Source organism: Acipenser ruthenus, chromosome 3 (genome assembly GCF_902713425.1).
Source record: "Acipenser ruthenus chromosome 3, fAciRut3.2 maternal haplotype, whole genome shotgun sequence".
Lineage (NCBI taxonomy): Eukaryota > Metazoa > Chordata > Actinopteri > Acipenseriformes > Acipenseridae > Acipenser > Acipenser ruthenus.
In genome coordinates, this window is record NC_081191.1 from 3,487,646 (window position 1) to 3,511,188 (window position 23,543).

The 23,543-nt window shown below is 40.0% G+C and overlaps 2 protein-coding genes across 2 annotated transcripts in view; one reads left to right on the plus strand and one right to left on the minus strand.

Annotated features, from left to right (window-relative positions):
• The window catches only part of bop1 (BOP1 ribosomal biogenesis factor), an 86,553-nt gene that overhangs the window by 42,770 nt on the left and 20,240 nt on the right, over positions 1 to 23,543 (minus strand). The gene's annotated exons all lie outside the window — the stretch shown is intronic.
• scxa (scleraxis bHLH transcription factor a) lies at positions 1,794 to 8,820 on the plus strand. Its single transcript, XM_033993828.3, has 2 exons — positions 1,794 to 2,604; positions 7,954 to 8,820. The coding sequence occupies exons 1-2, from the start codon at positions 2,083 to 2,085 to the stop codon at positions 7,990 to 7,992; spliced, it is 561 nt and encodes a 186-aa protein (XP_033849719.1). The 5' UTR covers positions 1,794 to 2,082; the 3' UTR covers positions 7,993 to 8,820.

Sequence of the window (23,543 nt, forward strand, 5' to 3'; positions counted from 1 at the left end):
CGCATCAAGCACAGCATACTGAACAGTTCTGTGAACATACACATTAAGTTAACTTGTTGAGCTCTTTTTGAGGGCAATCTGAAATGTTATTTACCTTACCCTTAAACATCCAGCTATTGCTTGCTTTTAAAAATTATATATATATATATATATATATATATATATATATATATATATATATATATATATATATATATATATATATATATATATATATATATATATATATATGATGTAGTGGGACTATAGCAATAATGTAAAACATATAATCTACAGTATATATAAAAGAAGCCAAAACTTAGTTAGCAGGCTTTACTAAGCAGACAGGCTGGCACCGACCAAACGAATTACTAAATATTTTTCATAACACCGCATTGGAAAAAGTATTCATATTTTCAATTAAAACAGATAATTAGGAAAAACAAGCAGCATGACGCACACTTGGGAAATCCTCAGGTAAAATTTAGACTGTGTGATAAAGGTTTTTTTTTTCTGCCCTCACTTCTAAACTGTTTAAGTACACAATACTCTGGAATTAATAATGTCATAATTCAGATTTTTTTTTTTTTTTTTATTATAAATGATCTTTGAGCCAAGTTGTGGTCACACATACAGTAGGTGCAATTCACTAATGCAATACTGAAGCAAGCCCATTCCACAAAGCACTTCAACTGAAATGTAAAAGCTTCAAAAGTTCCCCACAGCCATCATTTAAACCATGACATGACCTTAATTTCTCTGCATTTCTCCCAGGAGTTTCCCCTTAGAATTAAATGCGCACAGAGACCACCAAATAAATCACTTTATATTTTGACAAAAGTGAAATGTATATTAAAGAGCTACACCGACACATATTGAGTGGAACTAAACAAATCCGTTGCAGTTCCCTTTGATAGGAGCCTGTCCCCGCTATGTAACCCTATCTGACTTTTCAGGACAGTACTCTTTGTCTCATTAACAGCATCTGGATCGGTTTGGTCATGCTGTAAAGTACGGGAAATGTAACCTTCCTCTGATTTACCTTTCTTTCACTATCACTCTCCACACCCTACAAGAGTCAGCCTAGTTAGTGTATACTTGTATGTTAGTACTCACAACTAACACCCTACAGATCTGTTTAAATGAGATTTTGTTAAACCGAGCCATGTAGTTAACTCGCATCACAACTGAGAAAAGATTACGAAACTACTTTTTTTTTTTTTTTTTTTAATTTCTTTTACTTCTCAACTTCTGTCAACTCGCACAAAGTGGCACGGGCTGTTTTCGATGATGCAGCTGGAACAAGTGCTTCACTTCTTTGGAGGGAGGGTTACAGGGTTAAGACCTAAACAACTATGACAAAAGAAAAATGTTCTTGCTTTTAAGATGTGATATTTAATCCATCTTGAATGTTCTAGTATTTTACTGCAGGGTGGAGGGATACAGGAGATTAGCGATGGAGTCTCACTTACTGGCCTACTGTATAATCTAAGTGGTAGCTTTGGAGACAAAAAAAAAACACTTTGGAAATATACTATGGCAAAAACCAACAAGGAGAAAGCTACTATATTAGAACATTACTATTCTACTTAATCTGTAATTTGCAGCAGAAAATCTCCTTTAAAAAGCTCAATTTTCTATGAATATAGTGCAAGCCACTCGAGGGTTAATGACTACAACAGCAGCACAGCTGATGTGTTCCCTTTCAGCCAGTCAGTCTGCTTTGGGATTTGCATCGAAGGGGGAGGAGCTTACCAGACACTCCCACTGACTATAAAAATCAAACCAACTGAAACACTCCAGCAGAAAGCACACGTGTATGTCTATAGTAGGAAAGGGAAATTCTTAACTGCAAAAAGGAGAGACACACATAGACAGACACACACATTTGTAGTATACTGGGATTATTTAACCCCTCAAAAGGATAAAGAGGTTCTTATTGAAATCATGTGCACTCAAATTAAACTGAAATTATAGAACATTGGGTTTGCCTTTATATAAAAAAAAAAAAAAACAAACAAACAAAAAAAAAACAGTACCACGTACCAGTGTATTTATTAAACATATTGTATATGCAAGGGGTTCTAGTTTAGAAAGATAAAGATGTCCTTTGCGATGCTGCGCTCCGCCCCCGGCAGGTTCCTCTACTCTGAGATCAGCATGCTCTCCGAGGATGAGGACGGCGGCAGCGAGAGCTCGGGCTCCGACGACAAGTCCTTCCTGCTGGAGGGCCCCGGCTACGAGATCAAGGTGGGAGGCAAACGGAAATCAGGCAACCGGAGGGTCACCCAGCAGATCGTTGTGGGCGAAACGCGGCAGAGGAACGCGGCAAACGCCCGTGAGCGGGACCGCACTAACAGCGTGAACACGGCCTTCACTGCGCTCAGGACCATGATCCCCACAGAGCCTGCCGACCGCAAGCTCTCCAAGATCGAGACCCTGCGCCTGGCCTCCAGCTACATCTCTCACCTGGGCAATGTGCTGCTGGTGGGGGAGGCGTGCGGAGACGGGCAGCCCTGCCACACCACCTCCTCCTATTACCAGCACAGCAGCCCCGGCAGGGACAGCGATGGCTCCCAGCCCAAACACATCTGCACCTTCTGTCTCAGCAACCAGAGGAAAATGGTGAGTGCTGCTACTGCAAATCACTAATCAACTACATTTTGTTTCAATGAGCAGAAAAAAAAAAACTTTGAATATAAAAGTTTGCTGCAGTATATTTTGACATGTTTTATCAATCTTAACGTACGGAGGACAGTCCACACTATTTCACTGTTTAATAAAATGTTAGACACCAAAAATGAGTATAAATTAGCATCGCCTAGAAATTATGACCGCATAGAGATATGTTATTAGACCTCACTTGAATAACATTTAACACAATGAATACACTGCAAGCTACCAAATTTGTACTATAAATGAATCCAAATCTCTCTCTCTCTCTCTCTCTCTCTCTCTCTCTCTCTATAAGATATTCTGAATGTCTGTGCCTTGGATACCTACCTGCATTTAATAATGATCATTTAAAAAACGCCCTCATGTGGAATAATGTTATATTTATCTGGATATCCCTTGTTTTTAAATATTTAAATTTATGATAAACAGGTTGTTATATATAGATGGCTGTTTTAACAGTACAGATGAACAAGAGTTTACAAAAAAAAAGTAAAAACCACTTCATTAAAAGCTTACAATTTAATGTTTTTTAACTTAAAAATGTACCATAAGGCCGTTTAAAGAAGACAAACACAAGTGCGTTGCATAGTTGGTCAGGTCACAGCCACAGTCCATATTCTAGCCAGTGTTGAAATAGATTCCAGATTGCTCTTGAATACACATGAAGTATTGCAGAGTATTTTTTTCCCTTTCTAAAAGGGTGTCATTCCAGACAATAAGCTAAGATTGTTAAAAAGCTTCTGTTAGAACATTTCTCTGCATATTGTACATATACAAACCAGAAATACAAATTAAAATGAACAATCAATCAATCACACACACGTCCAAGACCATACAATGCTAAACCATCTGTTTATTCCCAACACTACAATATCTGTGAAGCCATCCTGGAAAGATTTAAAAGAGCACCCTGTGCAGATAACCCCCAATTAATAACACTGTCAGCAACATGTACTCAAGTACTTAAATATGTCTGTTGGCATTCGGCTAAAAAAGGAACGTGTTTAAATTTGGTAAATAATTATCTCCATGTGAAATTCAAAAAACACAAACACACTTGCTATCACACATTTAAAAAAAAAAAAAAACATAAAAGTAAATGCAGCCCATGTAAACTGCTGATGAAAACGAGCCCTGTTTCACAAGGTTGCAAAGCAAGCCTTATTTAACTACAACAGGACCTAGTACTATCAATGCCATGCAATTCAAGTAAGCTCGTAAACAAGGGCTTTAAAAGAAAAGAATCAGAGTCAGCTCTTTAAATGTTGATTTTTTTCTCTGCCCGAGATGATACATTAGGATGGTAGAACTGCCACTTTTACTTTTAACCCCTTTTCTTCACTTAAGATACTGATGTAACAGAACCCCCTCCCCCCCTCAAACCCACACAACAGCTGCTCAAACTTGTCATAGTGGAAGCTGTGAAAAGAAGTCTTAAAAAGGGCTGCTGTCTGCAGAGATGTGTTCAAATACACATTTGTAGGGACAATAAACCTTTAGGCTAATAAAAAAATAGTTAAAAAAGTTAACAGCCAGCATTTCCATGAGCCTGAACAGTCGTTTTTTCCGACCATTAAACAAGAAAATAAACCATTAAGTGTGTCTTTACCCAGCATTAACGTCTTTGTCTGTTTTTGCTAAACAGATTTGCCTTGCTTTGTTGTGTATTTTAAGAGCTAAAAAAACTTTAAAATACTGCTGCACAGCATGTACCTTAAGAGAGCGCCACAATACACACATGGTCAATTTAAAATGTGCTGCAAAGACACTTCCAAATGCAGAAGCGCAAAGAAACCTAACTCTGACCAGAACTACACCACAGGGATCGCCTCCTTGAGCCACAACACCTGCGTCTTCCAGTTTAGTACATGCCATAAAACAAATGAAAAAGTGAGATCAAATCATATAAGAAAGTAACAGACAGAGCTGGAACTCAAACCTCAGTTTCCTGCTCCCCGTGACAGCTCACTACCAGCTGAGCTATTTTTCCCCAAAATTGTTCATGTCACTATTTTACTTTTAGCTGGGATATTAGCAGAGATGCGCTTTTCATCTTTGACCACGATCTTACACATGCGTGTTGGTGTAATAAACGATGTACATTTTGCAAAATATGCACACACAAAAAATGGGGACAAAAACTGTACAAAATTAAAAAAGGTATAGAGAACAGCATCCGAGCTGAACAACTTTGACAAAGCATTCCCAATTCTGCCTTGAGAAAAGGTGTATACTGCGAATTTACCTCGGGATCCTGTAAAAGAGTGATTTCAAGTCTCAGCAGACTGTGTTCTTATACTGGAGGTAATTAGTATGCTACTACTTTTATTAAATCAACAGCTGGAAGTAGTTATCGGTCTAATCCAACAGGTTACAGGAGCCGAGCTCTCACTGTGAAGACATAATGCATTATGAAATTATTTCAGATTCTAATCAGTCATAGAGAAAGCCTGTCGGAGCCAGGAGCCATAGGTAACATCAGGGCTTCATTTACTAAACCCGACCAAAATAAAAATACAAACGTTCAGAGGATAGGGCCTAAGCAAACAATAATATATACTGTACTATCGTTCACATCCATGCGTTAACTTAAAAACATAATTATTTCCTGTGGCATGAAACGTTGTGATTTTACCAGTATCATAGTCTAGCTGGAGCTCCTTACTGGATGCAAAGCAGTTTCTTAATAAACAAACAGACTTGTAAAGTTTGACTTGCAAAGTGCGACGGTGCAAAGCTCGATGGCACTGTACAGAACACAAATAAATAAATACATAAATAAATGAATAAATGATATGCATTCCTATGTTAGCTTATTGGTAATTATACGTATTAAACTATCATATGAGGCACAGACTGCATTCTAAATATAACACATATTTGGCTTTCAATTAGGTGCCTGGTTTGAAATACAGTAATTTGAATAAACGTAAAATAAGTGTCTTTGTGAGCGGCTGTCTGGTGGTTGTTATGAACAATACGTTTTACACAGAGACCAATACACAGCTGCAGATGCTTTACCTTAGATTAATCAGTCATGAGCTTTGAGCTTGACAGTCATAATACATTAAGAGACTCTGTTTCTAAGTTTATACCTGTACCTTCAAATTAATCACATTTCAATGTTACAAAAATAGAATGTCATTTACCAGCTTATAAGCTTCATGTTCTTAAATGGTGAAACTAACCAACATTTTTTATATTTCAACCAAAAAAAAAACACATCTCATTGAATGCTGCAGACGTCCTTTTGGCTATTCTTGAATGCATGTCAAACAAATATTTGACAAAAACTAGGCTTCCAGTTTAAAAATGTACTTCTGTTTCCTTGGCATAATGATTTTGTGTCGGATAGGTTTCACAAAGCATGTACTACTTGAATGTAAGCAGTAAAGTAGGTCTTCACTACAGAAGTTAGAAGTAGCGTAGCTATTTATTTGTCAGCGGGATAGTTTCAGCCTGGAAGCTTCATAACTTCCTAAGCACAGTCAGAACACTTGACAGGTTTCCCCATTGCAATCATATAGGAAGTTGCTAACACCTCCAGTCTGTCACACAGGACTAACCCTAAAGATCTGTGCTAGAGTTAACTCTCCAGTTAAATTCCCACCAAGGCTTTACCACTCTTACACTTTTACAAATGGGGAAACAAATAAAGAGCTTCAATTCGTATTAAGCTCAGATTGTGCACAGAATTTGGTTAGTCATAAAAAGAAAAACACAATATTTGTAAAATTGTATTTCACCCCACCTATACATTTTTCGGCAGCTGTACTGTTAATCTACAGCAGTGACCTGCACTGTCAAAACGCAAAATAACTGGTCGCAGCAAAGATATATATATATATATATATATATATATATATATATATATATATATATATATATATATATATATATATATATATATATATATATATAAATACAAATACACTAACACCACCACATACAACTTGCAGTTTTTAATTTCCGTACAGTTTTTGTGAACATTTGTTCAGGCTGATAATAAAAAATCTTATAATTTAAATAAATAGCACCTAGACCAAATTTAGGATTGTTAAAGTAAAATATAAATAACTCAACACTTCAACAGTAAGAGGTACGATTAGAAAGTGAAGAAATACTGTGCCCATTCAGAAAATCTTACAACTCTTAAGATCCCGTCTGAGCGAGTCAAAATGTTTAAAAAGGAAGGGTATGTTTTGTCTGGGAACAGCAACCTACATCATATGCTGTAGCCGAGGAAACAATGACATTCCAATTACTTTCATTCTCACCAAAGCAAATGAAAGTAATGCAAGCCAGGTGTACACAGAGCTGGGAAAGGTGTGAACGGAAAATGTGAGGCTAACTGTTTCCAAGCTGCGCTTCCTGGCCAGACACCCTGGACTTTAAGGAAATACAGTATAGTCTACATTCTTTCATTTATCAACAAAGCCGAGGGGTTGAGCTCTGTATTGATAAAACAGGCGACTGCTGAAGGCTACTACTGTGAACGCTACAGCAAACACAACTAGATATAAACCACATGTCCTGTATTAGTAGTATTACAGTAACAAGTGATTCATTTTATTTATTTAGACATAGAGGAAAATGCATTTAAAGACGACAGGCACAATATAACAAGCGTGTTACTGGTTTATTAAAAAACAATTTTTTATTAATAATAATAATAATAATAATAATAATAATAATAATAATAATAATCTATTGACCAGGCCTAAGTGTATCCGCATGTCTCACTAAGAGAGAAATACAGTGCGTTTCAGGGTTAGAAACTCAGTGTAGTCCTGCACACAGTCACGACTTTCTGAACTACATTCAATTAAGTAGGAATACGTTTTACAGGATAAATTTAACGAATGCTCCAAAGCTGTACGAATCACTCCTAACAAACCTACAGACTTAATCTAACATTCACATTTTCTACATCCAAATTGTCACTGTCATTAGAAAAAAATAAAACCTTGAACGACAAAACAAATCAAACATCCAAAACAAACTAACAAAAAAAAACAGATACAAAAGAATTATTGACAAAGCCAACAAATGGCATCATTCAAGGCATTTAAATGCTCACAAGGAGAACATCTGACTAAGAAAACAGTGATCTGAAAATGGCCAGGCCTATATGAATTCATGATGTAGAATGCTGCTCATTCGTCTGGGTCTGTCCCTCTGAAACAGTGTACTACACCACACTGTACAACTCGGTTCTATTTTTTGTTTTGTTTTTTCTGTTGTATGCTTTTGAACAAAGTGTTTCATAACTAATATTTTCTTCTCTTTTTCTTTCAGAGCAAAGATAGAGACAGAAAAACAGCCTTACGAAGTTAATAGCAAACAGTACAAAAAAAAAAATTAAGAAAATAATGATCACACGATAAAAACTTGTGTATGTGAAATAATAATAATAATAATAATAATAATAATAATAATAATAATAATACATAAAACTAAAAATAATACCAGCTGTATAAGACAGGACTCCCTTCCTTATTGGGCATTTTATCTGTGTAGCTTTTGGACGGATCTCCCTGCATGGAATACGTCTTACACAAGAGGTTCAGATTCAACTTCACACCTTTACCTTGAAACAGGACAACACTGAAGCTTGATTCTCTCCATGTCTCTGGACCAGTAAAGAATGACATTTGAAAGCTACAGCAGCACAGAAGCCTTTCCTGCTATTGACACACAAGGGTAACATGCACCACTTCGAAGGCTGAAGAGGAACAGAGGAGGACAAAGACTCCATGCTTTAAAAGCATAAGCACGACCAGGGTTCAAGAATAACAAAACTGATCCAACGTGACTGGAGCTCTTTGTGGATTTATCTCTCCTTTCTGCCAATGTGGTGCTGGTGCAGTAAACAGAGACCTAATTGAGGACACATTTCCAGACAATAACTTAACCGTTTACCTGCCAGACATTAGGAGCCCAGCTATTTCTGGACCTTGATATGACACATGCATTCCAGAAGCTTTTGCACTTGTATAAAAGAAGCTTCGAGAAACAGGACAACCCTTTTGCTATACTTTAAAACCTTTGTGTTTGTGCCTTGCCTTTTCTAAATCAATACATGCTGGATTTTCGTGTAATTGATGTTACATAATAAAATCGTAAATATTTTGTTGAAAAAATAAAATGACATTTATATACAAATACTCGGAGTATGTTTTTTCTTCCCCTTACCCATTCTTTTTTTTATAAAAGTATGTTCCGTGCTTTTACAGTTTTGCGGCCCTTATGCACTGTGAAAATACATTAAAAATGATGTCGCATTATGTAATGCAGTTTTGTTCCAAATTAAAATCCGTAAACCCAGTTGTGTTTTACAACGTACTGAATGATACATTAAGACCGATTTAAACTTTAGATTATATGTTGCAACACATGTATTTTTCAGGTTTATATCGCTTTGTTTGTAAATGCAAATATTCTTTCATTCATGCATTTTTGTTTTATGATTTTTGGTACAAGAACATAAGAAAAGCTTCGAACAGAGGAGGTCATTCTGCCTCTCAATGTTAGTCATATTACCGTACCTACTGCGTCACACCTCCAACCAGCAGACCACTTCTATCTTTTACACTGCCTGGTACAGTATCCAGCAACACTGGATTCACCTTGGCACAGGAAAGTCCACTGTGTCGTTTTGAATCAAGGGAGTTTCTGCACGGTTTCACAAATCATAATTTATGATGGTAACAAGAGTAGTGCTCACCTGTGCCACACTGTCAAAACGCTCTCCCCAGTAGCAAAGAAGTGGTGAAAAGGTCATTCTCTGACTGCTATAAATATTAGTTAGTACCTTCTGCAGTGGACTCCCCCCTTCTCGTCAATAAAATATCTGGTGTGAATTAGAAACGCCGTTTCAGCAAGTGCAATTTGAGCTGAGCTCGTCGGATCCTTTATGAACACTATCCTCCTCAAGCAAAACAAATCCCACTTTTCCCAACCTTCTCCATGACACATCCAACTCGGAACACATGTCGGGCACCCAGTCTCTGACCGCCGGAGTAGTCCACTTGAAACCGCGAGCTTAAATCGGTTTCATTCTAATTCGATTTTACAGTATCAGTAATTATAAATAGGTTTTGATTTCACTCTACTGAAAATGCAAATCTTCATTTTTTTTTTTTTTTGTAACGGGATACAGGGTATAAAGAGTCACCATTACAGTTCCCAGAAATAGACTCTGAAAAGTGGCAGATTCGGAATCAAGACAGTGAGACATTGGCTAACGAGATGTGCTACAGTTTAGGGTACCATGTGATATGGAGGATGATTGGGAAAAGGGGGGTGGAGGGTTTGACCACGTCCTAAAATTATAAAAACTGCTAGCAATCAGGAGATTGCCCTTTAAAACAGCCAGCTGTGCGAGTCTGCAGTCCAGATCAGATCTGCAGGTATAGCCCTGGCACTCTGCCTGTCTCCTAACTGTCTGTCTGGTTAAAGAGGAAGCTGTCGTACCTCTGGAATTCCTCACTCTCTCGTGGGAGCTCGCTCACAGCCTCTCTGAGTCAGATTACAATGCTTGCAGATTCCCTCTATTCCAGTGTCTTACTGTAGGCCCGGTCTTTCTTCACCTCCTGTCAGATTTCTTTCCCTCTCTCTCTCTTCCTCTCTCGCACAAACACAAAGATATTGCTTTAGAAAGGGAATTAAGAAGCTACCGGTGCCTGCAAGTGCTTGCTATAAATTTGTCTTTATAGAAACACATTTTAGAGAAGTTGCAGTGGATGTTAGACATGTTTCTATTTATGTTTCTTTTAGTCTACATTTATTTAATATCCAGTGACAGATATATACACCCTTTGGGAGCCAGATGTTCCTTAGATAAAATGCTGTTTGCTACATAGAGCAGGAAACAGTTTGTAGAACACCTACTTACGGATGCAGCACTCCAAGGACACCTCTGAAGCTAAAAAAAACAACCTCAGCAGTGTGTTTCTGGAAGCATCCGCCCCCAGGTGACCCGCACCTGCCGATGAACGCCAGAATGTAGAACACACTTGACGTACGTGAACTGATAACATGCCACTGCCTCGTCTTGATTATCCTAAACTGTGGATTATACCTAAAGCCCAGTGAAATTCTTTTTATTTTTTTATAATTTTTCATTTTATTTTGCAAAGATGTCGTTTTTTTAGTTTTATCCACTAAAAATGCTGTTTTATTTAGTTTTATTACAGATTAATAAAGTAACTCAAAACAGATGTATATAAATACAAGTATAGATCATGTTTTAACTATATACATATTTTTTATTAAACATGATCTTTTTTTTATTATTTTGACAAACAGACCTAGCACAGAAAAATAATTTAGTTACCATAATTTCTCATTAGCGGCCGTAACAGTAACACACGTGAAGTCCCCCTCTATTTTTAATTAGCTGGCTATTTACAGAAAATACTGCCCCATGCCCTCTATAAAAATACAATGAGATCAAATAAAAATACTTGCTGCACAATGGAAATCAAATCAGCATGAATGATATTAGATCAACAAAAACAAAAAAATTGCTTATTTCAGAATGTTGTACAATTTAGCATTAATTCAAAAAGCAGGTTACTGAAAGAAAATTAGGATATTTTACATGTGTATTCATAAGGAGCTTTAATCTAGCACAAATATTCAAATTAAGAATTAAACGCAAGCATACAACAGAACTCCACGTTTTATTTTTTCATGGTTTGTCGCCTGTCACTTACAAAAAACATTCACAAATCAACGGAAACCACAGGGTACACAAGACATCATGGTATTGGATAAACTGGCATTCTGGCACCTGAGCCCAAACAGCATGGCAATAATATCTACAGAGCCGTCAAAATCAGTCTTAACTGCATCTTTGCATCTTTCACACGGTCGCTTAGTTTCATGTACCACAACACAAAATAATGTATTGCCACTTCCCTCAGCAGTGGCACGTTCACAATACATTCCTTCAACATATTTTTATCCACTGTTGCCCGAGGGGCTATCTCCAGTGGATTAAACAGTTGACCAAGAGAAAATCAGGAGCAATTCTTTTCAGCATTGTTTAATTGTTATGTGCAGTTTAGGCACTTTAGAAACAAACGTCTCTCCTCTTCCATCACAATTTTAATGCCCAAACGACTCGCTCCAAATTATACATCCGCGCAAGTGCTAGTCACAGCTTCCGTTTCCCTTCTATGGTAACGGCTGAGCCTTGTCAACTACGATTGCAAGTATTTATTTAAAGTATTTTTTATGTAAACTTCCCAATTTAAAAATGTAATTCTATGTTTGCTTTCTAATGATTTTTCGTTTTATATTTGCATTTGTTTTTTTTCTTTTACATGTTGCATTTAGTTTTATTTCATGCTATTTCTTATGGGGCTCATTATACCGTAAGAATGTCACACTCCCGTTATTATGTAAACTACGTCAACCTTTCATGACTTACAAATAACTTCATGGGGGTCCTCAGGTACAGTATTGTCAGCAAGGCTCATGTGAACTAAACAGGCAACAAGAGTCTAAAACTTCCATCAGAGGGAGGGTACTGTATTTGTTTCTTCCACAGGGATCCCAGCCCTTCTTGGTGGCTTGGAGGGAATCGCTTTCCCACTGCAAGCTTCGGGTGGTCATGTGGTCATGTATAATAACTGTTCAAGTGAACGTATGCAGACAGAGACATTCGAGCACCCCTGTCAGGTTTCAAAGCGGACGCTGAAAGCTGCTTGGTGAGATATCACCTCAGTGAAGTGTGCAACGTCACAAGAAAAGAGCAACAGGCCTTATACTTCAGGACATCTGGTTTCAGTTGCTAATATATCTTGCCCAATGTAACTTCTCTGAACTGTGAACAATATAATTTGACCGTTTAAACCACTTTCCTTTTTATCGCACAATATCTTCCAAACGTGCAGCATTCTAACTGCAGGCTGAATTTACCAAGTTATTCAAAATGAAAACCTGTCACGCCACAAGCCAGCGGTTCTGAGGTTAACACAACGAAGGCGTCTGTGGACAAATTCTGCTACATACAAAAACTTTTTGCAAGCTTAGCTTGATATGTTATATAGTCTTACCATAATATAATTGATTAAGGTTATTGATTTTACATAAATTTAAAAAAATTTAAAACATGCAATAAACCAAACAGTCCTAAAAAAAAGGACAAGCAAGCAGAAAACACCTCTGATTTCACTCGCATGCCACATTCCACTGGCAGATAAAACTGGGCTTCTGCAGTTTCACCAAAAAGCAGCTTAAGGTTCTATTTTTGAACAATGATATGTTCCCACATTAATTAAATTAAATAAACTGATTATTTTAATTGGTTATATTCAAAATAAAAACAGCTCCTGTTCATATGAAGTTGTTGTATTCCGTGCTGGCTATTTTTGTTAACACTATCAATATCCACCTGTCAGACTTGTCTTCGGGTGCTTCAATTACCCTTGGTCACATACATCATTTAGCAATTTATTCACTGAGGAGCACATACAGTGCAGTAAAGCTTTTTCCTGGCTTCTTGTAACCTATTTTTTAACGTATTAACTGAACTAATTTAGAACACTGACAGCCACCATCGCTGCAGTGAGTATGGTACTGCTAAAACCATGGATGTGAAGTAGCCCCTCAATCACAAAACAACCCACAATCACAAAACAACCGCAAAAAAATAGGGTACAATTAACATGAAATGTACGTGAAAAAAGCCCAGACAATGGCAGGGGTGTTCAGATCAGATCACGACGAGTTGTGCTCACGGTTCGAATGTACAGTAAAATCAGTCAATACCTACTTTAGTGCCATTGTAGTTCTAGTCCCTGTACATTTAAAGTTACTGTAAATCCACCCCTCTCTCTCTCTCCCCGCTGTACAGTACAGTCGCTGGGGTCTGTGGTACAGGTGGCAAAGGAGCAGTTTTAACCACGTCCCCCAGCAACGGATTTCATTCCTAGGAAAAGCAACTGTCAACGGCCTTCAGTTTAAAAAAAAAAAAAAAAAAAAAAAAAAAAGGTAGTAGTAGTTAACCGGTCTGTCACACTGCACCAGGGAGCCGTCACTGGTCAGCACAGTGACAGACACGGTCACAGAGTCTGGAGCAGGTGTGTGTGTATGCAATCAGCATTGAACACAGGGTGTGTGTGTGTGTATGCAAGCAGCATTGAGCACAGGGTGTGTGTGTGTATGCAATCAGCATTGACCACAGGGTGTGTGTGTGTGTATGCAAGCAGCATTGAGCACAGGGTGTGTGTGTGTGCAATCAGCATTGAACACAGGGTGTGTGTGTGTGTATGCAAGCAGCATTGAGCACAGGGTGTGTGTGTGTATGCAATCAGCATTGACCACAGGGTGTGTGTGTGTATGCAAGCAGCATTGAGCACAGGGTGTGACTGTGTATGCAATCAGCATTGACCACAGGGTGTGTGTGTGTATGAAATCAGCATTGACCACAGGGTGTGTGTGTGTATGCAATCAGCATTGACCACAGGGTGTGTCTGTGTATGCAATCAGCATTGACCACAGGGTGTGTGTGTGTGTGCAATCAGCATTGAACACAGGGTGTGTGTGTGTGTATGCAATCAGCATTGAGCACAGGGTGTGTGTGTGTATGCAATCAGCATTGACCACAGGGTGTGTGTGTGTGTGTGTGTATGCAATCAGCATTGAACACAGGGTGTGTGTGTGTGTGTATGCAATCAGCATTGAGCACAGGGTGTGTGTGTGTGTGTATGCAATCAGCATTGACCACAGGGTGTGTCTGTGTATGCAATCAGCATTGAACACAGGGTGTGTGTGTGTATGCAATCAGCATTGACCACAGGGTGTGTGTGTGTTTGTGTATGCAATCAGCATTGACCACAGGGTGGGTGGGTGTGTGTGTGTATGCAAGCAGCATTGACCACATGGTGTGTGTGTATGCAATCAGCATTGACCACAGGGTGGGTGGGTGTGTGTGTGTATGCAATCAGCATTGACCACAGGGGGTGTGTGTGTATGTAATCAGCATTGACCACAGGGTGTGTGTGTGTGTATGCAATCAGCATTGACCACAGGGTGTGTGTGTGTGTATGCAATCAGCATTGACCACAGGGTGTGTGTGTGTGTGTGTATGCAATCAGCATTGACCACAGGGTGTGTCTGTGTATGCAATCAGCATTGACCACAGGGTGTGTGTGTGTGTATGCAATCAGCATTGACCACAGGGGGTGTCTGTATGCAATCAGCATTGACCACAGGGTGTGTGTGTGTATGCAATCAGCATTGACCACAGGGAGTGTCTGTATGCAATCAGCATTGACCACAGGGGGTGTGTGTGTATGCAATCAGCATTGACCACAGGGTGTGTGTGTGTGTGTATGCAATCAGCATTGACCACAGGGTGTGTGTGTGTGTGTATGCAATCAGCATTGACCACAGGGTGTGTCTGTGTATGCAATCAGCATTGACCACAGGGTGTGTCTGTGTATGCAATCAGCATTGACCACAGGGTGTGTGTGTGTGTGTATGCAATCAGCATTGACCACAGGGTGTGTGTGTGTGTGTATGCAATCAGCATTGACCACAGGGTGTGTCTGTGTATGCAATCAGCATTGACCACAGGGTGTGTGTGTGTGTATGCAATCAGCATTGACCACAGGGTGTGTGTGTGTGTGTGTGTGTGTGTGTGTGTATGCAATCAGCATTGACCACAGGGTGTGTGTGTGTGTGTGTGTGTGTAATCAGCATTGACCACAGGGTGTGTGTGTGTAATCAGCATTGACCACAGGGTGTGTGTGTGTGTGTGTGTGTGTGTAATCAGCATTGACCACAGGGTGGGTGTGTGTGTGTGTGTGTGTGTGTGTGTGTAATCAGCATTGACCACAGGGTGTGTGTGTGTGTGTGTGTAATCAGCATTGACCACAGGGTGTGTGTGTGTGTGTGTGTATGCAATCAGCATTGACCACAGGGTGTGTGTGTGTGTGTGTGTGTGTGTAATCAGCATTGACCACAGGGTGTGTGTGTGTGTGTGTGTGTGTATGCAATCAGCATTGACCACAGGGTGTGTGTGTATGTGTGTGTATGCAATCAGCATTGACCACAGGGTGTGTGTGTGTGTGTGTGTGTATGCAATCAGCATTGACCACAGGGTGTGTGTGTGTGTGTGTGTGTGTGTGTGTGTGTAAAATCAGCATTGACCACAGGGTGTGTGTGTGTGTGTGTGTGTGTGTGTGTGTAATCAGCATTGACCACAGGGTGTGTGTGTGTGTGTATGCAATCAGCATTGACCACAGGGTGTGTGTGTGTGTGTGTGTGTGTGTGTGTATGCAATCAGCATTGACCACAGGGTGTGTGTGTGTGTGTGTGTGTGTGTGTGTGTGTGTGTATGCAATCAGCATTGACCACAGGGTGTGTGTGTGTGTGTGTGTGTGTGTGTAATCAGCATTGACCACAGGGTGTGTGTGTGTGTGTGTGTAATCAGCATTGACCACAGGGTGTGTGTGTGTGTGTGTGTGTGTGTGTAATCAGCATTGACCACAGGGTGTGTGTGTGTGTGTGTGTGTGTGTGTGTGTGTGTGTGTATGCAATCAGCATTGACCACAGGGTGTGTGTGTGTGTGTGTGTGTGTGTATGCAATCAGCATTGACCACAGGGTGTGTGTGTGTGTGTGTGTGTGTGTGTATGCAATCAGCATTGACCACAGGGTGTGTGTGTGTGTGTGTGTGTGTAATCAGCATTGACCACAGGGTGTGTGTGTGTGTGTGTGTGTGTGTAATCAGCATTGACCACAGGGTGTGTGTGTGTGTGTGTGTGTGTAATCAGCATTGACCACAGGGTGTGTGTGTGTGTGTGTGTGTGTAATCAGCATTGACCACAGGGTGTGTGTGTGTGTGTGTGTGTGTAATCAGCATTGACCACAGGGTGTGTGTGTGTGTGTGTGTGTGTGTGTGTAATCAGCATTGACCACAGGGTGTGTGTGTGTGTGTGTGTGTGTATGCAATCAGCATTGACCACAGGGTGTGTGTGTGTGTGTGTGTGTGTGTGTGTGTATGCAATCAGCATTGACCACAGGGTGTGTGTGTGTGTGTGTGTGTGTGTGTGTGTGTGTGTGTGTGTAATCAGCATTGACCACAGGGTGTGTGTGTGTGTGTAATCAGCATTGACCACAGGGTGTGTGTGTGTGTGTGTGTGTGTGTAATCAGCATTGACCACAGGGTGTGTGTGTGTGTGTGTGTGTGTAATCAGCATTGACCACAGGGTGTGTGTGTGTGTGTGTGTGTGTGTGTAATCAGCATTGACCACAGGGTGTGTGTGTGTATGCAATCAGCATTGACCACAGGGTGGGTGTGTGTGTGTGTGTGTGTGTGTGTGTGTGTATATGCAATCAGCATTGACCACAGGGTGTGTGTGTGTGTGTGTGTGTGTGTATGCAATCAGCATTGACCACAGGGTGTGTGTGTGTGTGTGTGTGTGTGTGTGTGTGTATGCAATCAGCATTGACCACAGGGTATGTGTGTGTGTGTGTGTGTGTATGCAATCAGCATTGACCACAGGGTGTGTGTGTGTATGCAATCAGCATTGACCACAGGGTGTGTGTGTGTGTGTATGCAATCAGCATTGACCACAGGGTGTGTGTGTGTGTGTGTATGCAATCAGCATTGACCACAGGGTGTGTGTGTGTATGCAATCAGCATTGACCACAGGGTGTGTGTGTGTGTGTATGCAATCAGCATTGAACACAGGGTGTGTGTGTGTGTATGCAATCAGCATTGACCACAGGGTGTGTGTGTGTGTGTGTGTGTATGCAATCAGCATTGACCACAGGGTGTGTGTGTGTATGCAATCAGCATTGACCACAGGGTGTGTGTGTGTGTGTATGCAATCAGCATTGAACACAGGGTGTGTGTGTGTGTGTATGCAATCAGCATTGACCACAGGGTGTGTGTGTGTATGCAATCAGCATTGACCACAGGGCAGGCGTTTATAATACAGGATTGAACAGCAGAAACCAACCAACAGAGGGATGATCACAAAGAAATCTTGCTGAGGTGCAACAGCGATCACAAAGATAAATGTTTTGTGGGCCAAAAGCTGAATTAAAAGTTAAAAAAAACAAAACACACGGTCCACTATATTTCAGTGTCGTAGGATTTATGTGACTGGGTTTCAGTCTCGGAGTCTCACTTTGTCTGATGGGATTCCTACAGGTTCCGCTTCAGTACTCTTGGAACAAGTTTTCCCTGATAGTATTAATGTCAATTCCACACCTTTAACCATCCGTTTGTACACATACTGCAAGCGTGTACACATTACGATTTACTTTTTTGTATTACACTGCAGCTTAAATCCTATATGCATAGTTTGGGATTCAAAATGTGTACATGGGGGCTAACCCACTCACATGCATGTGGAAAGCTCTGGCTGTCCAAATTTAAATGATATTCCACCTGGCCAGCCATCCGGTATATCATTCTGAGAAGCCATTATTTATTGAAAATTAAACGTCTAATGATGCCCTGAAGCTTTCACAGACAGGACACTATATTTTAACAGAGGAGAAAAACTCCAGGCTCTGCTAATCCACACTGTCAGAGTGCAACAGCGTTCTGTCAAGTAACAGTATTCCATCAATTAACTGCACGAACACACAACAAGTAATAACACGAGTCAAAGCTAGAACATCAATATTACCAATATTAGTTTTAATTGTTATTTATCATATATTGTATAAAAATAATAATCCACTACACTCTGGCTCTTTCCAGTGGCTCCTGAGCCTGGGGCCCGAGCCTCTCCCCTCTCAGGGGCCTCTCCTGTGAGTGGCAGTGCACATGGCATCCGTCCCGTCCAGTTGGTTTCAATCAGGGCTCTGGCGGGACACACGCTGGGTCGACTGGGAGCAGTACGAAGACCGGATGAAAGGAAGTCCTAAAAACCACCAAAACGACAGGTGGCTAGTCTGGCAGCCCCCTGCTCCAGCTCCCCAGCTCCCCCCACACACACCTGCAAGGGACCCCTGCATCACAGCGAGGACGTGTCTGCACAGCGAAAGCAGCACGCGATTCCTCCCCCCCAACAAGTCTTCTGAATCAACATTCCACGGCTTAGAAAAACACAACTCCGCTCTCCTAAATACACTATTAAAAAGGGATTTCCTGCTGACGGCTGGCGCATGACAGGCCAGCATTCCAAATCATTTACTACCGATCTGTCCATTTTATCAGCATATCGATTTCACTCACACAGCATGCCTTTAAACCGGACTGAATGCAAACCTTTGTATTTGGCAATGGAAGCTCTAAATTAGCAAATGGTTGCAGTTTATTCTCAGTTGATAGCCAAAAAAACAAAAAATGAAAACAGCTTCAGCTTCAGTCCTGGTACTTGGAGCAGAGCAACGGGAGACAAGCCCTGGTCAGGCATAGCAGCTCTCCCAGATCTGCTATATCTAAGATTAGGTGTATCACATTACTATATATAAACTGGCACATAAACAAGATGTTATTTTTGCAATTCAGATTGTAAATAAATCTAATCCAATGGAGTGAGCTTTTAATACAAGTTAAAATCTACCCCCCCCCCCCCCCCCCCTCCCCTTAAAGCTGTGTGTGCCATTTACCATGCTTATAATCTGTAGGTGATAGCCAAACACTTATCCATGTCAAGCTTGTCAAGCTGTAAACCTTGTCAAGCTGTAAACCTCCCCCAGCATACAAACTCTGCCTGGCCAATATGAGTTTCCTTCTGAAATTGTTAGGAAGTCACAATCTTGCTAGATTTTGTAAATCAGGTTAAAACGGAGGCAGGTTTAAAATAATGATACTCTCATCCGTGAGATTCTCCGTCATTTAAAAAAAAAAAAAAAAAAAAAACAGCAAGTGTAGGGATTATAAAATTATAAAAAACACGTTACAAAATTCATCATTCTAAAAATAAAAATGGTTATCTGCATTTGTTATAGGCAACTGGAATTTGACAGTGCAGTTTATGAAACAGACGAATCTTGTGCTGCTCCAGCTTTCTGATCCACTTTACAAAATCTATACCTTACCACTGCACCACAGCCTTCCCTTAGATTAGAGCAACACCCTGTTGTGCTAAACATGTTTAAGTGAACACTTCAGGTAGTATCAAATAAATTATTTGACAAACATTTAGGCTATTCCCCATGTCTTCATACTTTTACTATTGTAGTTTCTTTTAGTATTTCTACAAATCTTACAATGGAGCAGTTTATTTATGGAATAACAATCCGTTATTAAGGCATCTTCTAAAAACAACAGAACTAGGCTTTTGATAGCGGGTGAGTTTAGCAGACACTCAATTGAGAATGTACACCCAGTCGGATCCCTGCTAAACGCGTGGATGAAATGTGTTGGTGAGCCATGAAGGAATATGGAACCGTGTGTATTCCACTGAACTTTCAAAAAGAGTTTTACAACTTGAAAGTGAACACTGCTCATGTTCTCTTAGTTATTTTAATTTGATAAAACCGGTACAGGTTTAATCCAATAGAATAAGGAACAAAACCACTGTGTCTTAAGAGAATAGACATATCATAAAAAACATACCCAGTCAGCCTGCTGTAATTCAAAATATATTCATCGTAAAACAATTTTAAACAAAGTCTGGTTGGAAAAAAAAAGAGAGCCACTGAGAAAACGGTGCCTGTTCTGAATCTTAAATAAGGATCCAGTCTGCTTTTCAATGAACAAAACAGGTCTAGCAAAACGTAATCAGAAGCAGATATTTTTAAAAATGATGGTTTTGGGACAGGCGCAACTCTCTGCTTCCTAGACTCTTACCAGCTACTCTGCCTTGCATAGAGAGTTAGTTAGGAGGCAGTGGTTATTTCAGTGCTGCTCGGTAGCAAGTCCTTTTTTTCTCCATTACTGAGATACAGGACCTGGCTCATTGCTAGAACTCTGCAGAGGTAGCTGGGACTGTTACTGCTTGTAAAAACATCGATCACGTATGAAAGAGGTGCTTCAATCACTTCAGTCCTGCAGGTGGGAATACACATTCCATTATTAAGTTAATATGGAAAACATACTACAGCAAAGGGTAGAAATAAATAAGAGGAGCTTGGCAGAGAGCATAGAAGAAAAAGAAAAGGAAGGAAGTTTTAAAGTATTTTTTGGAGCCATTTGGTTCTGATTAAAAAAGGGGTTTGGTGCCATGGTCACTTTTCACAAGAATGCATGGGAATGCCAGTGTCACTCGTAACCATGTTGGATTCCCCCCTTTATTTTCATGGCATGTACTATATACAAATGAAGGGTAGCCCAACTAAAAAGTGCCCCACGCCTCGTCCTCCTCCTACATTAGCATCACCTTTACTTTCACCACAATGGGTCACATAGGGACAGGGTTCAAGGAAGTACTATACCTGGGCCTAGGGTTTAAATGGATCTAAATCCCGCGTAGGACTCGCACAGATAGGACTGTACATACAAAAACTTCCACGGTGGGGAATATGGGGCCAAGAGAAAACTGAGAATCAATACAGTTCGACTTGTTTGGACATGGAAGATACATTTCGATGCATCAGATTTAAACATTTAATACAATTTTGATCTCAACTCTGACTGCCTTTTTACTATTGACTAACATGGTTCTGCTTCAATTTACTCAACAGGGACACCTGCTGGCAGAAGAAACATTAGAGCAGCTGCAGGTCCCAGTCCAGCTGGAATCTGATAAGGTTTTCTTCTCATTACAGGCACATCATCAAATTGGGGACAATCCCCGAGCCAGCTAACACTGCAGACAGGGCATGTTACCTTTAAACGAGTGTGTCAACATATAGCAGATACGCTACAAAATGCAACTGCAGACAATGCTTCTACACACACACCTAGGGTATTTTTGTTGTACTGTATTGTTAAAGTTGGAGTAAAATGATACAATCATGCAGTTGTTTTAAATAAGGTTATTGGATAAACTTAAAATATTGCTATCCACTGAGAAGTCTATTAAAAGCTGGTGCACTGTAGAGCTGACGAAGACGTTCTTCTGCTGCAGTTTACCCGTAAATCTATAAGGACAATGCCATTGACACAAACAGTTAAAAATAAAATAAACTACCAGATGTGAAAAGGGACAAGCAGAGAGAAACACGGCTGAGGCAAGTGATCCATGTGGACCACGGTTCTAAAACGTTTACATACAGCAGACGGCATCCGGCACTCAAATCCCAGGGATCCACCTGGCCGGCAGGAATGTACTGAAGGGTCAGGATGGGGAATCATCTGTAAACAGCATTAATACTGGATTCGATCTCATCCAGGGCATGCACTTTCCCTTCCTGCTGGAGATTGCTTTAATAACGGGGGGACTATTTCCAAATATAATATTTTGGTTTGGCGATTATCTTGATTATATGTAGCACTTATGATTTTTGTTTTTAACCAATAACACTACCCCCCCCCCCCCCCCCCCCCGATACAAAAAAAAAAAAAAAAAAAAAAAAAAAAAAATCGGTGTATCGCCAATAAACAACGGAATAAACCCTGGAAATGGTTACTCAATTCACACTGACTTCACCCCTTTCCCTTACAAAAAACAAAAGAACCTACTACAAACAAACACAAACTTTTGACAAAGTCCCACATAAAAGATTAATTCTCAAACTGAACGCAGTAGGGATTCAAGGAAATGCATGCACATGGATTAGGGAGTGGTTAACATGTAGAAAACAGAAAGTACAGATTAGAGGAGAAACCTCAAAATGGAGCGAGGTAACCAGTGGTGTACCACAAGGATCAATATTAGGTCCTCTGCTCTTCCTAATCTACATTAATGATTTAGATTCTGGTATAGTAAGCAATCTTGTTAAATTTGTAGACGACACAAAAATAGGTGGAGTGGCAAACACTGTTGCAGCAGCAAAGGTCATTCAAAATGATCTAGACAGCATTCAGAACTGGGCAGACACATGGCAAATGACATTTAATAGAGAAAAGTGTAAAGTACTGCACGCAGGCAATAAAAATGTGCATTATAAATATCATATGGGAGATACAAAAATTGAAGAAGGAATCTATGAAGAAAACCTAGGAGTTTATGTTGACTCAGAAATGTCTTCATCTAGACAATGTGGGGAAGCTATAAAAAAGGCCAACAAGATGCTCGGATATATTGTGAGAAGTGTTGAATTTAAATCAAGGGAAGTAATGTTAAAACTTTACAATGTATTAGTAAGACCTCACCTAGAATATTGTGTTGAGTTCTGGTCACCTCGTTACAAAAAGGGTATTGCTGCTCTAGAAAGAGTGTAAAGAAGAGCAACCAGAATTATCCCGGGTTTAAACGGCATGGCGTATGCAGACAGGCTAAAATAATTGAATCTATTCCGTCTTGAACAAAGAAGACTACACGGTGATCTGATTCAAGCATTCAAAATCCTAAAAGGTATAGACAATGTCGACCCAGGGGACTTTTTTGACCTGAAAAAAGAAACAAGGACCAGGGGTCTCAAACGGAGATTAGATAAAGGGGCATTCAGAACAGAAAATAGGAGACACTTTTTAACACTGAGAATTGTGAGGGTCTGGAACCAACTTCCCAGTAATGTTGTTGACGCTGACACCCTAAGATCCTTCAAGAAGCTGCTGGATGAGATTCTGGGATCAATAAGCTACTAACAACAAAACGAGCAAGATGGGCTGAATGGCCTCCTCTCGTTTGTAAACTTTCTTATGTTCTTATGTTCTAAACAAACTACCTTTCCCAGTGCTGCTGGGCAAATGTCCCTGCTTCCTGACTTGTATCTATCATTGATTCGTTCTATCATTGATTCGTTAAACCCACCCAAACTACAGACTGGCAGCAAATTCTACATTTCTATTGGAGTTCTTGCGAGATTGAAAATGAGATTACAATTAGGTGGCTTGTTCACAGGATTTAAAGCTATATTA